The 15,893-nt window shown below is 30.4% G+C and overlaps 1 protein-coding gene across 1 annotated transcript in view; it reads left to right on the top strand.

Moving 5' to 3' along the window:
* LOC148300219 (chorion peroxidase-like) overlaps positions 1 to 15,893 on the top strand; it is a 72,656-nt gene that overhangs the window by 12,863 nt on the left and 43,900 nt on the right. Inside the window, exons 2-3 of the mRNA XM_088275095.1 lie at positions 8,598 to 8,674; positions 15,379 to 15,469. Coding sequence (XP_088131221.1) covers positions 15,438 to 15,469 — 32 coding nt within the window. The 5' untranslated portion in view covers positions 8,598 to 8,674; positions 15,379 to 15,437. The remainder of the gene's footprint in view (positions 1 to 8,597; positions 8,675 to 15,378; positions 15,470 to 15,893) is intronic.

Raw genomic sequence — 15,893 nt, 5'->3', positions numbered from 1 at the left:
ATCCAAAATCAGTACGTATATTTAAATAAATGCAGGTTTCTTTCTCGAAGTCTGAGAAGCATAATACGTGAATGTGTCTTACTGTCTTATAACGTAATATATGTAATACTTTATTCGACAAATCGTTAAATCATGCTAATTTCGTTGAAATAATATACAGTTTACACGGAATTATACAAACGTTACGCAAAAATTCGTTCATAATATAATAGTGAAACGTTAATCTCTCCTAATCTTATTTAACTACGAATCGCACCATTTTAAATCCAATTTTAATGCTTGTTTATCGCGTGACGATTTTAAGCTCGAATGAAATTTCTTTTCTCACGGTTATGGGCAATTCGGAATATTTGGTTCCGATCGGTATTCGGTATAAAGATTGATAATGTGTTATTAAGGTAGAAATACATTTACCAAATGTCTTCATCAGCTTCCGAACTACATTAAAAAGTGAAAATATTTATATCAGTCGTCATCCTGTTTTGCTTAATTTATATATCAAATATCAAAAGCCGAAGCGAAACAATTTTGCCTCTGAACAGTTTCATTGACAAAACAAAAAAATATTGGAAACGAACGTAATTTTTAACTTTATAATAGTTGATAGTTAAAAGTAATAAGTGATGTTTTAGTCAACTATTTATTTTTGGTATTTATAACCCTGGACCGCACCTGAAACACAGAGCTGATCACCTTTCCTTCATGTATTTAATGATCCAGATTAAACTGATAATTTACAATGCAGTGGCCAATGCACCATTGAGTACGAATAACGGCTATGGAAAACTTGAGAATGTGATGATTTTATACTATGTCCCATATTAAGTTATTGCACTCACAATAGGACATGTTATAGCATGTTTGAAAGCCACGGCTCCTGTTTAAATGTAAAAAGATAAAACACTGTTATTCAAACCCTTCTCCGCACCCCAATGGTGCATAAGGCACTGCAGCATTAAAGGAAAGCTGGTACCAGTCAAGAGTAATATTGAATAAATATAAGAGTGAAAAATCACTTATATTTATTTGACCCACCCTGGGAATCGAACCCGGGACCTCTAGAACGGTAGCCGAGCTTGCTGACTATTACACTATGGAGATGAAAAATATATAACACTTTCCTTTTCATTCATCGTTCACTTTGTGTACTACCACTTAAAATTTTAAAAGGTATTACACAAAGTGAACGATGAATGATAAAGAGATTGTTATATAACGATACCACAATATTAAACAACAACTAATTTTCAACAACTAATTACAACAACTTAAACAACTTTTAATTTTAAATAATTCATGAGTTGTAAATGATCAACGGTTCTTACTATTAGTTCAATATAATTCATGTTAACATACCTTTTTTTTAAATTGTCGTGCAGTTTAAATTTAACGAACATCTGTTGGGACATTTTGACAGTGTGACAAGGTGGCAGATGACAGGTTTATGAAATTGATATTTTAAAGAGAATTAAGTTTTGACATTCAAGCTTAACCCAAATTCTTAATAAGGCAGTTAATTAATTCAAAATATTTTATGTACTTCCGTCGCTAATGCCAAGAGATATAAATGTTCTCTATTTTCAATATAGGTTTAATAACCGTTGCTAAAGTATAGTACAATCTCGATATAACGACTTATTGGGGGAGAGGCTGTCCGTTATTTAAAAATAGATTTAAAATAAAACAAAAAACTTTATTTTCAAATTATGAACACTGATCAATCAGAAACCTAAAATTTGGCGGTGTCAAAAGTCTGCGTAATCGGAGGGCATGTATGACTAGATGTACGGATGTGAAGGAGGCGAGGAGTGTATGTCAGGACAGAAAAATGTGGCATTCCATCCTCTCTGCCTACCCCTGCGGGGAAACGGCGTGATGGTAGTAGTAGTTTGAACACTATATTGAGATATAAATAAATAATACAAAACAAAAACAAAAAATTCTATTTACTGTCTTCGCACACTCGTCGTGAAGTGACGTTACTGTTTGATATCGACTCGCTTACTTTCGGTAATCCATCTTTGAAAAAGTAATCATGTTTTGATTGCATTAACTCTCTAAAATGGTGTAAATGAATATAATATAGTTGAAATTATCGTTATCTGACAAATAGTCAATTAATATTATTAGATCGTGTGATAATTTCATTTTCGACAGTTTTGTTGTTACTCCGGCTGGGTGCAGTCTACGAGCAGGACTGTATTATGACTGAAATTCTAGTACTAGACGTATAATATGATTATCATGGCCGCTAAAAATTGTTTGACACTTGCAATTTAATTTAATTAAGTTTTTGCATGTGAAATATTAACAATACGATTTTTTGTATGACCCCATTTTTTTTTCGTTATATCCGAAGCCCGTCAAATAGAGGTCCGTTATATCGAAGTTTTTCTGTACCAAAATTACCTCTAATTCTTGAAAAAACTGGTTTGTAAATACAGTGGTATTATCCCAACATAAACTGTAAATTATACTCACCTTTATATTATTTTAAAACATTTTAAAACGCATTATCTATTTATTAGGGTTGGTCAAGGTTTTTGTTCTCAAAGTTCAATAAATGCAAGTAAGAAACCATAATCATTTATAAAATTAAAGCTTAAGCTGTCAATGCTATTATTATGAAATAAAATTGTCTCATTCAAATCAATCAATTTCGCGGGCATACAAGCAAAATGCATTAAGTCATACAAACATTCTTCGGGATGATGAAGATAAAAGAGAAAAGTTTATTCCAGGCACTCAATTCTTACGCACTTCTCTTTTATTTTAATGATATTATTCTTTTTTTTAATTATTTTCATGATTGTGTTTCCCCAAAAGTATAAACTTTAAAATTTCTTGTAAATAAAATAGATAAAATAGAAATCTGGGTTCGATTCCCAGGGGGGGGGGTCAAATAAATATAAGTGTTTTTTTCACTCTAATATTTATTCAATATTACCCTGGACTGGTACCTGAAGCGGAGGAGTGATCACCTTTCCTTCATGTGTTAACAATCAAGATAACACTGCGTTTATATGATGCAGTGCCCTATGCACCATTGGGGTGCGGATAGGGTTAAATAATAATAAATAAAATAGAAGTGTACAAAAACGTCTAGGATAAACTTTTCTCTTTAACAATATTGATATTATTTTTTATATCGTACGCTGGGCTACTCACCCTACTGATGATTTGTCAATATTATAAGTGTCTCAACTCGATATGAAACATCCGTCGTTCTATTTATATAAAAGAAGATGAAAGTCTGAACATTCCAGAACTTACGACCTGGCGTTTGGCTGGTTTATGCGATCATTTTACACACTAGTGTAACGTTCACCATTCTGCCTATTAGCGAACATCCATACTGCAAATTTTCAAAGATGTGTATGTGCACTGTTGTTGATTTATTTTCGTATGTTAGATGTTCAATTATGTCATAATCAATGTAGAGAAATTAAAAAAAATAAGGTAAAGGAAGTTAGTAGGAAAGGGTCTATAAGATGAGTTGATACAACATCACTGCCATATTGGAAAATAAACTGAAAATTGAATGTAGCTGGAAAAGGCGCACAGCAATAATATCACTCAGAGTTGCAAACCCGTGCTTTTTCTTATTTGTGTAAATTAAAGACTGTTAAAATGAACGATTTTTTCGAGGTTTAAAATAATTATCAATAATTGATTAATATTTTTTTCAAAAAAATTACGTTAATCACTAATTTGATCGAGCGCTTGTGTTAAAATGGGGCAATTCAGCATCTTTGTGTACGCCAAATTACAAACAACCTGATCAAATTTATTTTTAATCAGTTGGTGTACAGTAATTACAATGCTTATAATTACTAGTCTACTTGTTAGATTTGATCAAGAATGTTGAATAATCGGAAGTATGTGTATAAATATATCTTTAAAAATTCAAATTCCACTCAAAAACCGTGTGAAGCGAATTTAATTTGGTGTTACCTTAAAAATAATTGTGTGCAAATTATTTGCTCAATGAATAAAATTAATTTTCGCTTACTAATAATGATTCGTAAATAAGTATTCTCACGATCTGAATTTAGTAAAAGCTTGCGTTTGATAGTAAATCCAATTTTATTCAACATTAACTAACGAAACTTCTAAATAAACTTATTTTTAAGCGTCATAAAATGGAAAAGCGAGGAAAACTTGACATGATCAAGTACATATTTTCAAAACTTGAAAGTTATCAGGTCAGGAGTTAAAATTAGTAAATACTTGAATGTGGAAGTAGCGAAGATTTTTTGCAATGACTGATTAATTAATTAATTAAATAATCCATTTTTAACACTCTCCTTATCATTCATCGTTCACTTATATTATCATACCACAAAGTTAACAATGCTTTTAATACACAGAATATAATAAATTTTTATTAAAATTGTGTAAACTCTTTAAATAAAAATAAACAAATTAATATTATTAGTTCTATTTTTGTGGAAAAAATGAGAGTATGAAGTGGCTAAAACCTCATACAAAGGTTAAACAAAGTTTAATGCGGTGACCATAAAAATTTATGTATTATATCAATTTTCAAAATATCAAATATTTGCTTTTTACATTTTTGGATTGCCTTGGTGGTCGCCTAGCCTCTTTTTATTCTATATAAACATATTTTATCGTCGAAAGTGCTATATACAGATCACTTTACACGAATTCGTGACTGTTTAATATATAATGCAATGCAATGCGAGTCACGGAATTCATCGGATTGTAACTAACCCAAAATAATAAATAGATGATAGTCTAGATAGACTGGATAAACCGGCTTGTCTTGCATTCTACAGTAGTATCAACTAAGACATCACACATTCTGGGTAGCCATGAAAAAATGGAGCAAATCATCAGTGGGAGATAAAATTTACTTTTATTTTATTTGATTATGTATTTCTAAGTATTAAATAACAAATGAACGACCTTATCCATATTCTTTACAAAAAATATTTCATTTTTAACCTCTAAGGCAGATACTGTCTTTTACAAACAATGCATTGAAAAAAAAATAATAAAGAATAATAATAACATATACTTATACGGGGGTGAACCTTTTAATTTTTAATCAAGAAAATCAAGAAAAAATGTCAATATTATACAATTAAAAAATAATAAACTTAAAAAGAAAATAAAAAATATTTTTTATTCAGAAAATATAGAAATAAAAAATTAAGCAAGGATTTTTTATAAGAATATTCAAACAAACCTAATCACAAGCTTTTACTGAAGTGTGTTTAGACAAAATCTCCTTTTTTAACCCTTATACGCATCCAATGGTGCATAAGGCACTGCGTCGTAGCGACGCAGTGTTATCTTAATCGTTAGCAAATGAAGAAAAGGTGTTCAACCCTCCGCTTCAGGTACCAGTCCAGGGTTATATTAAATAAATATAAGATTGAAAATTACCCATATTTATTTTGACCCCTCTCTGGAAATCGGACCTGGGACCTTCAGCGTGGTAGCCAAACGCGCTGACCACTACACTACAGAAGTGGACGTATTGTAAGATAGTTGAAATTACATTTCCTTATAACACAAGGCTGGTTAGGGTAGGTCTCGATGCCAGAAAACCATATTCAGAAGTCGTAATTATATTATTTATTCTTAAAGATACATCAGTGTCCGTATCGCTCAGAAGTTGCTCAATCATATCATCTGTCAATTATTTTCCACTCATTGTTAGGGTACAGTAAAGATTAAAATTATGACAATTTAATTACAGTGTAAAAAAGTAGATATTTATACAATAAATATAAAAATTCAATTGCGCCAAGAAATGTCAGTAGATAGTTTTAATTAATTTTAATTCTTATTAGAAATGACAAAAAAGACACTCTGTATTTGCCAAATAACGCTTGCGTATTGGGAACGCGATGCACACGCGTGCAAATTTGGCGATGTACCGCCGATGGCTAAACTGTGGAGATAGATACAGCGCTAGTAAAGAAATTGATACCCCCTTCGGAACGGGACAGTTATAGATATTTAGAAAAATATTTTAGGCAAAGTATCATTGACGACTGTTGTATCGTATTGGCGTCCCGTCGACATTAGGCAGAACCGACGTCCCTCGTCGCGCGTCGTGTCGCTACTCCATTATGACATACACCGTGATACAATGTTCGCATGTACCTGTTTAGATTTATGCGAATGCCTTTTTGTTTATAATTATACATTTCGATATCGTTAAATAGAAACACTCGTTTTATTCGTCATATGACTTATGTATGACAAGGTCGCAGCAGTACAAAATGCGTACGTAAGGCGATCGTAAAATAATAACGTATTTTAAACACGAGTTGACTAGAAATATATAATCATGATGCAATTCACATACTTACAGGTGTGATGAGCAAAAATTTTAATGTGTATTTTGCACGTTTTAGGGCAAAACGGGCCACTCTCATTTATTGACCACGTTTTATAACGATTTTAAAAAATAGACCTTTTGTTTTAGAAAGGAATGTAAGGCTGAATTAGAGATAGTTGAAAAGATTAAGATAAGTTCCATCGTGTGATATGGATATGTGGAACGAATGGATAACAAAAGAATGATGAACTATCTGATCTACTTTATACAAACACATTCATTGAAGTGGTTCTTTCCAGAATTTCACACAGATTAATAAACACACACTCAATCAAATTTCATTATTTTATTTTGGGGTGTTTTAACTAATTATGTCACTAAATAAATTACTTTAAATTATCATGAAAACTTAAAATGAAATAATATGAATATTTTTTTTTGAACTCTTGAAAATTATTAAGGTCAATATTGCAATCGTAAGCGCATTTGACTACCACGCGTAAGGTCCCGGGTTCAATTCTTAAGGTCTTTTTTTATGGAACGAGCCTAAACAATAAGCTAATATAATTAACGATCCTGAATTTACATCCAATGTTGTTCCATATGCATCATTAAGAAGTTAAACAATTTTGAAAAAGCTTTGATTGGAATTTGCTTTCAATTTGAAACTACATTTTTTATTGTATGTCATTGAAGTTTTTATTTTCTCTTCTTACCTGTATCTGCATCCATTAGGGCATTGCTTGGATAGAGGCATTTTATCTTAATCGTAAACACATAAAGAAGTCGTCATAATAAGTATTAGGGTGAAAAATAATTAATTTTTATTTTGATCCCCTTCCTAGGTATCAAACCTACTTCTAACCTAAATAATATACTACGGAGATAAACAGTTAAGAATAATAACATATAATTATGCTATTGAGGATGAAAATGGATGTTCTTTAGTATGTATGAAATGTTTAAAAATAATATAAATAACAGTTAGCGAGGCCAGATAATATGCGGATTGCTTTTGTACGCAATTTTTCAATAATTATCTGTTTGCGAATCATCGTGACTCATGCGAAATAATTCGCGTCGTTTGATCAAAACGTTCGTCAGTTAAGGATGTGATTATTTGTACACCATATTGGTTGTAAAAGTTGAGTAATCTATCCTAGCTGTTTTGTAATATCATCAAGAGTTAGTGTAGAAAAAATATTTGTAAAGAAATGACAAAACTCGTAATAATACTAGTTAATTACATATGAATACATCATTAAGTTTTATTTTATTTTATACTCAACATTTTGAGTACGTCTATATCCTTGTTCCAAAATGTTATGAATAAAACAACTGTTCAAAGCTTCATAAAATTAAAAATCATAATTTCAGTATGTAAAATGATTCTGGAAGGATTTTGCATTCATTTATACAAAAGTCTCTCCTAAAACAAGAAAAAAGCTTAACAAAATTAACCATAGATGTTGCCGCGAACTCACACATAAACGACACGTAAATTATATGAAAAACAATATATATGAGTTTCAAAATAGTGAGGTTGTGCTTTGTGTTGGTAGAATGGTGAATGTTACACGTGTATAAAGTGATCACCTAAACCAGTCTATGACAGGTCGTAAGGTCTGTTGATACCCAGACTTTCATATTCTTTTTCGTGTTTTTTGAGATGCCAAAATTATTTTATTATACTTATTATTTAAGTATTAATCCACTGATTACCACATGAATTCAGAAGTTTTTTTTTTGAAAAAAATAAATTCAATATTAAGTTAATATATATTTTTTCAATTTATAAATTACAATTCAAAAATAAAAATGGAAATTCAAAAATTTAAAATTTATGCAATCTTTCATTTAAAAATCTTGTCGAATTAATTTTAACCCGACAAATATCGAAATAAATTAATATTTTAATTTCAAAATTATTAAGTATTCTTTGGGACTAAGTTAATGCTTTTCACTATAACAGATTAAAAGTGCGTAGCTAACTTTTTATTTTTTTAATTTGATTGTTTTTATTATTAAATAACTATATTAAACATTCAATTGGTCTCTACTGCGAGTAATTTCTGGTAATTATTTTTTATACTATAATATTTTGCATTTTTTATGTCCTGTAACCAATTTAATGTTTTGACCCATAATTTATTAATGCAAACTCTTTCACAAAATAATAATATTGAATTATTTATATATTTTTAAGGGTTAAAATAATTTAATGATTTGATAAAATGGTCATTATTCATAATTATTTATGGTTTTTTGCATTTATTTACAGGCATTATGAGGGTCAACACACTTGCATTACCTACGATGCTGTCAACGCAGCCTACATTGACGCAAGGAAAAGAATTAGTAAGTTTTATTACAGTATACTTTTATTTCATGAATTTCAAAATTATAATAAATACATTTTCAACAAAAAAATACATTAACGTTATCAAAAGTGGCAGTACAAAAAACGTTGAGAAAGGAAACAACTTTTGGAGAGAATCAGAATTCTAAGGAGAACAAGTTAAACACATGTAATGGAATCTGTCAAAATAAAACCCAATTAGTTGACTTCAATAGGAATCGAACCCTTAACTTCATGCATAGTAATTAAAACACTAACCATGAGATCATGATTGGTATAATAACTGTTGGAATAAGTATTACAAAAGATGATTCATCAGTTTTTTTATGTAAGAAAAAAGAAACTCGATCCTTTATAAAACTATAACATTTCAATCATAATAAAATTTGTCCGTATCAAATTATTCTAATTTATACAAGATAAATAAAATGAAATGTAAATATTACAAACGATTCAATAAAAATAAATGGAATATTTACGGTAACTATTTACATATTGTTCTCATTATCTAAATATCAATTGATGAAATATCGTAATATTTATTTGAATAATGTAATTCATATTGCATTTTTATATTCAATAATTATGTATTATAGAATTAAAATTGTTTTTATCTATGAAATTCGCCAGTAATGGTTATCAATTTACATTTTGTTATATCTGTAACAGTTCAGGTTACACAATACTAACTATTACTGTGTCATAATAGAGATATTTTCCGTGATTTATGATAAAATATTTGTAGAATGTCGGCGGAGGTATTTGTAGGTTAATGCCTGCCATTTATAGCAACAAACATCTTTTGGTTGCACTCGTGTATCCGTTTATCTGAATTGGAAATTATAGTCACGCGCTCGCCAAAGAGTGCAGTAATAAACTAATAATATTAAGACATAACTTTAATGCATTAATTAGTAGAGGTAGTTTAGGTAGACTTACGGAAAATATAACGAACGCCAGTCTGTGTTGAATTCCTACCGTCTTTATGTGATGACTGTCCCAGATAAAAATGCATCAGTCATTACAATTTAATGTTGATTCGTTTAGTAATGCATGTGTAGTATACGCATAATACACACATTTTACAGCGGAACCCCGGAAATCTGAACTAATTGGGGCTGTGGCCTGTTCGGATTTAGAAAAGCTCGGATAAGCTCTGAAATTTGTAATACAGTGCATAGTACATATATAGTACTTTACAACACAGTGGTTTCAGTTACTGTGGTTTTCTGGTAAGCTCTAATGTTAATGAAAAAAATCAAGGGCTCAGCTGGGTAAAAATAATATACAGTTCATACAATAACTCTCTTTACACAAACTAATCTACCCCATTTCGTAATAGAATGAATGTTTCATAACTTATTTACATTTTTATCATAAAATACAAAATAAGCTTCTTCTTTTTCATGAGCCCTCTGTTATCCACTACTGCATATAGACCTCTTCCCTTCTTTTCATGCAATGTCTTGCCCATTGCCATTTGAATTTTGCCACGCGATCCATGATATCTTCTACGTTGGGTCTTTCTTCATATCTTAATTTTTTTTAATTTCAATAAGCTGCTAACGTTTATTTTCAAACCAATAAAATTTATCGTTTTCAATATTTCATCATTTGTCCGCCTCCGTAGTGTAATGGTCAGCACGCTCGGCTACCGTTCTGGAGGTCCCGGGTTCGATTCCCAAGGGGGGTCAAACAAATATAAGTGATATTTTCACTCTAATATTTATTAAATATTACCCTGGACTGGCACCTGAAGCGGAAGGCTGATCACCTTTCCTTCGTGTGTTAACGATCAAGATAACACTGCGTTTATATGCAGTGCCCTATGCACCATTGGGGTGCGGAAAAGGGTTTGAATGAATGAAAATATTTCAAAACAGCTTTAATTAAATTACACCTCAGTTTATGAAAACAATAATTAAGAAAGTAAACAATACATTTTAATTTAGCATATATACATGAATAAGAATCTCGAAATTTCGACTCGGGCCTAATTTAGTACGCTCGTTGAAAAAGGGCGTGAACGCAGATTAATGACCCACTTGAAAATTCACATAAAAATAAGCAAGCAAGGCTATTGATGAGATGTACATATATAATTTCCAAGCCAGGTTAGAACAAATTTTGCAATTCTTTTTTAATATTCGTAATTCATCACCTTGGATCGTTGAGACCACCAATTTAGACTCCAGTCGATTTGCATAAAATATGGGTACACACAAAGCAAGTTACATCACAATGTTTTGGGCACAGGTGTAGTGGAGATAATCCCACGCGATGTTACGTTCGTTGTGATAATAATCGATTATACAACATTTCAGTTTTGTAGTTTTTGTTATTTTTATAAATGCGATTGTTAATTCCACAGAGAGAAATTGCATGTGTGTGAATCATATTATTTTGCTTTGCAAACGACGTTGGAATTAATGAGTCGGAACATAAACGTAAGATTTGTGCGATTATCAAAGCCTTCCGTTCATAAAAAAGGTATTATGCAAACATACCCTTAAACACTGAATTTTTCGCATTATTCAAGTGATTAAAGATTTGAAATTGGATATAATATGTGTGATGAATACTAAAAGTTGAATACTAAAAAAGGAATTTGAACAAATAAATGTTATATTATTTTTTGACATCTCATCAAAGACGAAGAAGAATATGGAGAAGAAGACGAGATATATAATATGAAACTTTCTATAATTGGAGATAATCCAGGTTTGTGAACAAGTATTGGGACACGCTCAAAATGTTGTAAATAAATATTAATTGAAAGCTTACTCAACTCGACCATAGCTACTAAGAGCTTACATATAAAGGAACGCGTCAATTATACAAATGAGTTCCAAAATTTGAGAAGTGTGGTTGTCAATCATTGTTGGAATAGTGAATATTACACGTGTATAAAAGCTTTGACAGGTCATTAGCTCTATAAATACGCCCAATTTCTTCCATATTCTTCATCATCTATGTCGAGATGTCAATATGAAAACTCGACACTGGCTAGAACACTCAAGATGGGTGAAAAGCATTAAAAAGAATAATGAATAAGAAGAGATGTCAATATATAAATAACTCTTACATTTGTGAATAATGATGTTACAATAAATATAACGTTAAAATAAATATAACGCAAAATGTTGTCAATAAATATAACGTTTAATGCTTTTAATTTATTAAAATTAAAATAAATAAATATATCGAGCATAACACGTTCGATACTTTTTATTCCTTTTTTCGCTTTGTGGTTTTAAATTGGTGATAACACATAAAAATGATAACAACTACGATCCTTATTAAATCATGTCAAAATACTCATTGCTCAATACACGAGTACGTATAATAATATTTTAATGAAACGTGTTAAGATGGTTTGGACATATGGAATGAATGAGTGAGGAAAAAATGCCCAAACAAATTTATGAGGCGAATGTAGTTGGAAAAAGGAACAGAAGAACACCGAGAAAAACTTGCATGATCAGGTATGTCAAATACTTAAAAACGTTCAGGTCTATCGGTATGAGGAAGATGCATGAATGTGGAAGAGGCGAAGTATGTTTGCAAAAACAGAATGGTGTGGCGTTCTATTCTCTCTACCAACCCCTGCGGGAAGTGGCGTGATGGTTAGTTTGTTAGTTAGATAGTTTTTAGGAAATGATAAAAAAAAAACATTAATGACGTGACCTGAATTTCGTATACTTTTGTATCAGTCTGTTAATTGACATATTTGCCTTGTTTGTATAAATCCACAATATGCATATAAGGCTTGTCTAGCAGTCCAGTATTAGTTGGACTATTATTACTTTTAATTCATTCAAACTAACCTACAGACCTTGGCCGCCCATTCCCTTATTCGTAGATTCATGCTCTCATTTAAAAAATATACTGAAAACAAAACAAATGTAGAGATATTACATTGTATTTCTGCCATTTGCATGTTGATTAAGGGGCCGTATTTTTATTGCTATACAGGCTTGTGAAATGATTCCCTCAAAGTAAATTATAAGTTACATATATTTTTTTAGATAAAAGGCGCTATATGCTACACCCATGAGATAAGTATCGTTACATATAAAATATGTAATTTGGCTCATTTTAGATGGGAATTGCATTTATTATTTACCTTGCTTATTATGTACAAGGTTTGTAGATCATTTAGTGGATTTTTGTTTCTTCTAGCTGATCAAATATGTTTTTATTTGAATTTGTGTTGGGTTCAGGAGGGATAATCTAGTGTGAGCCAATTTCAATGAACAAATGCTGAGAAGTTCCTGATTGAATGATATGTAATTTGGCTGGCACACATCAATGTAGCTAAGATCTAAAATTATAAAAATAAAATCTACATTTTCAGAATATTTGAAAGATCTTTTTTAAATAAACATACAAATACAATTAGTTATAAAAATGTTATTTGCACTTTTGTTATTTTATTTCCTTAAAATATACCGTAATAAAAATATGTAGTTTCGTTACAAATGTGTGAAAGTAATTCCATAAATATTGTGATTTTTTTTCATTATTTTTTTTAAATATCCTTTTATAAAAGCGTTTAGAATTAATACTCCAGGAATATTTTTTTAATAATCTTTATTCCGTAGTTCAATTGGTAACTTCCGCGTAGGATACCTAAGTATATCATAGAAAATATTCAAGAGGAATCATTAATATTATTACTCCCTACATTAATATTATATCAAACATTATTCAATTTTTGTAATTCTGATAGATCGTGCCATTTTTGATATCTATTAATCTCTTTAGTACTTCGGAAATCATCTTCGTGCATAAAATATTACTATGCAAATACACAGCACTAATAAATCTTGTCATTTCAAGGATAAATCATAAAAAAGTGCAGGTTCAATGGCAATGTTAGTCGGAGGCAGAAACATGATACATTACTAATAATGCATTCACATTTCCTCTTCATTACATACAAATCATACGTATTTTATTTTATAATGTACGCTGTTGCTATTTTAAATATCGTGTACAAATATGTTACTTTGAAGTGCTATCCATAAAGATTTTGATAGAGTGGGCTACTAATGGAAACTTTTAGAATTGGAATTAATAAACATGTCTAATTGTTATTATTATATTTTGGCGTAGGAAGTGCATTACTCGAAACATATGACAGCGCAATATTTTATAAATAATCAAAGTTTTTTTTCACAAAATTTTTGGTGTGTCCAAATCCTTGATCACAAATCTGATTTTATCCACTTTAGAGTTATTTTTACATTTTGACATCTCCACAAAGATGAAGAAAAAAAGGGAACTCCAGGTATTTACAGGTCTAATGACCTGTAATAAGCTGATTAAGTGATCACTTTAACATTTACCATTCTACCCATGGTTGACAACCACACAACTCAATTTTTTGAATGCCATCCATATATCGTAAATCTCATGTAGTTTCATTTTTGAGTTCACGGCATCTATGGTTAGTTTTGTGAAAGCATTTATTTAGCTGAGACGCTTTAATTTAGATGTTTGCTACATCCCAACCAAATTATTTTACATACTAGGAGACGCCTGAAAACATGATTTAAAATTTTGATGCGTTTTTATTATAATTTCACCAGTTATTTTATTCACAACATTTGTGGAGGTCCTCACCAGAAAGTTACATTTCCAATATTGCACAAAAAATCCTTTAAATGCAAATTTGTTCTGTTTACTGTATTAAATCGAAATCTTCATTAAATTTGCCACAAAACATGACCGATCCTGTGTTAAACCAATATGAAATCATTAAATCGCACCAAAACGACAATTTTACAATCTAGAATTCCCGATTACTTAAAATCATTTGTAATGGAAATGTAACGTTTTGGTGAAGTAAACCTCTACATTTTAGGTATGTCCAAATCCTTGTTCATAAATCTGGGTTTCTCCACTAAGGAGTATAATATAAGTGATTTTCCACAGTAACATTGATTTAGTATCACCGTAGACTGGTACCTGAAGCGCAGGACTGATCTACTTGCCTTCGTGTTATTCACAATGAAAATAACACTACGTAGATATGTACGATGCAATATGCATCATTGGGTGTATATAAAGGTGAGACGAAGAAGAAGAAGTCTTTAAGATAGAAACTTATAAATACGTTTATGTATGTATCTATGTTTATGTAATAAAGCATCATGTATGTAAGACCAGAGAAATCTTTTATTTATTTGCTGATAAAAAAGTATTTATTATAATTTATTACGCGCTCAGTCTTAATGGTAAGAGCATTAAATTTCATGTTTTTTTTCGCAACGCAATTAACAACTGGTAACAATTAAATATGTAATGTCTCTTTATGTCGCTTTCACATTGTGTCATAAGTCGGCATTACAATAAAACACGGAGACAATACTTAACATTATCTATTGATTATAGATATTTAGAAAAAAAAAATCGTTGTATTAGATGACTGAAGTCATTGTTTAGATCGGAGGATTAAAATCGTTTATTCCATTGTTCATCTACATTTAGGTTCAAACAATATCTACGCCTTTTTTATGTATTGAAATAGTGTCTAGTAATCTTTAAAAAAATCGATCAATTGCTCGGTGATATTTAATTCAAATGTCAAAATTAAATGTGATCGATCCAACTGATATACAAAAATTATAAGTAATTAGTTACGTCTGATTTCCTTACTTATATGTTAAATATATATATATTTTTTTCATATTTTTAGATGTGGCAACTCCGAAAGGTGATTGGAAAACAGAAGATATTGCCAGTGTTGGAGAACTCATGCTGGATATATCTATCAACCTAGCAAGAACGTAAGTTTTATTATTTTTTTGTAATAATCCACAATTTCCTATTTTGGAGAAAAAAAATAATTTTATGCATGTTTCTATATTTTGGTCGATATAATGTATGCTCGTGACATTAACTATTTTACACATTATTTCAAGTAGATTACTACTACTAAGATCACGAAAAGTACTTTTTTTAGTAATTCTTTCGCTATCTATTCGCTCCACATCTCCATATCACCTTAAATTACTTTTCTCAATCTTTTTAATTATTCCTACATACATCAGCCTCATATCCATTTATAATACATACATTTTTAATTCTGTTTTACAACGATTTTCCACACATTCGTCCGAAGGAACGCATTTCAACGGTATTCACTTTGCTTTCATCTTTCTTTGTTTATTCTGTTTCGTTTCCATACATCAGTGTCGGTATCAGCATTCC

This window comes from Brachycentrus maculatus, unplaced genomic scaffold, assembly GCF_059751285.1.
Source record: "Brachycentrus maculatus isolate JH-2025_06_01 unplaced genomic scaffold, ASM5975128v1 h1tg000782l, whole genome shotgun sequence".
NCBI lineage: Eukaryota > Metazoa > Arthropoda > Insecta > Trichoptera > Brachycentridae > Brachycentrus > Brachycentrus maculatus.
Note: the sequence above shows the minus strand (reverse complement) of the source record. Positions and strands in the feature narration are given on the sequence as shown.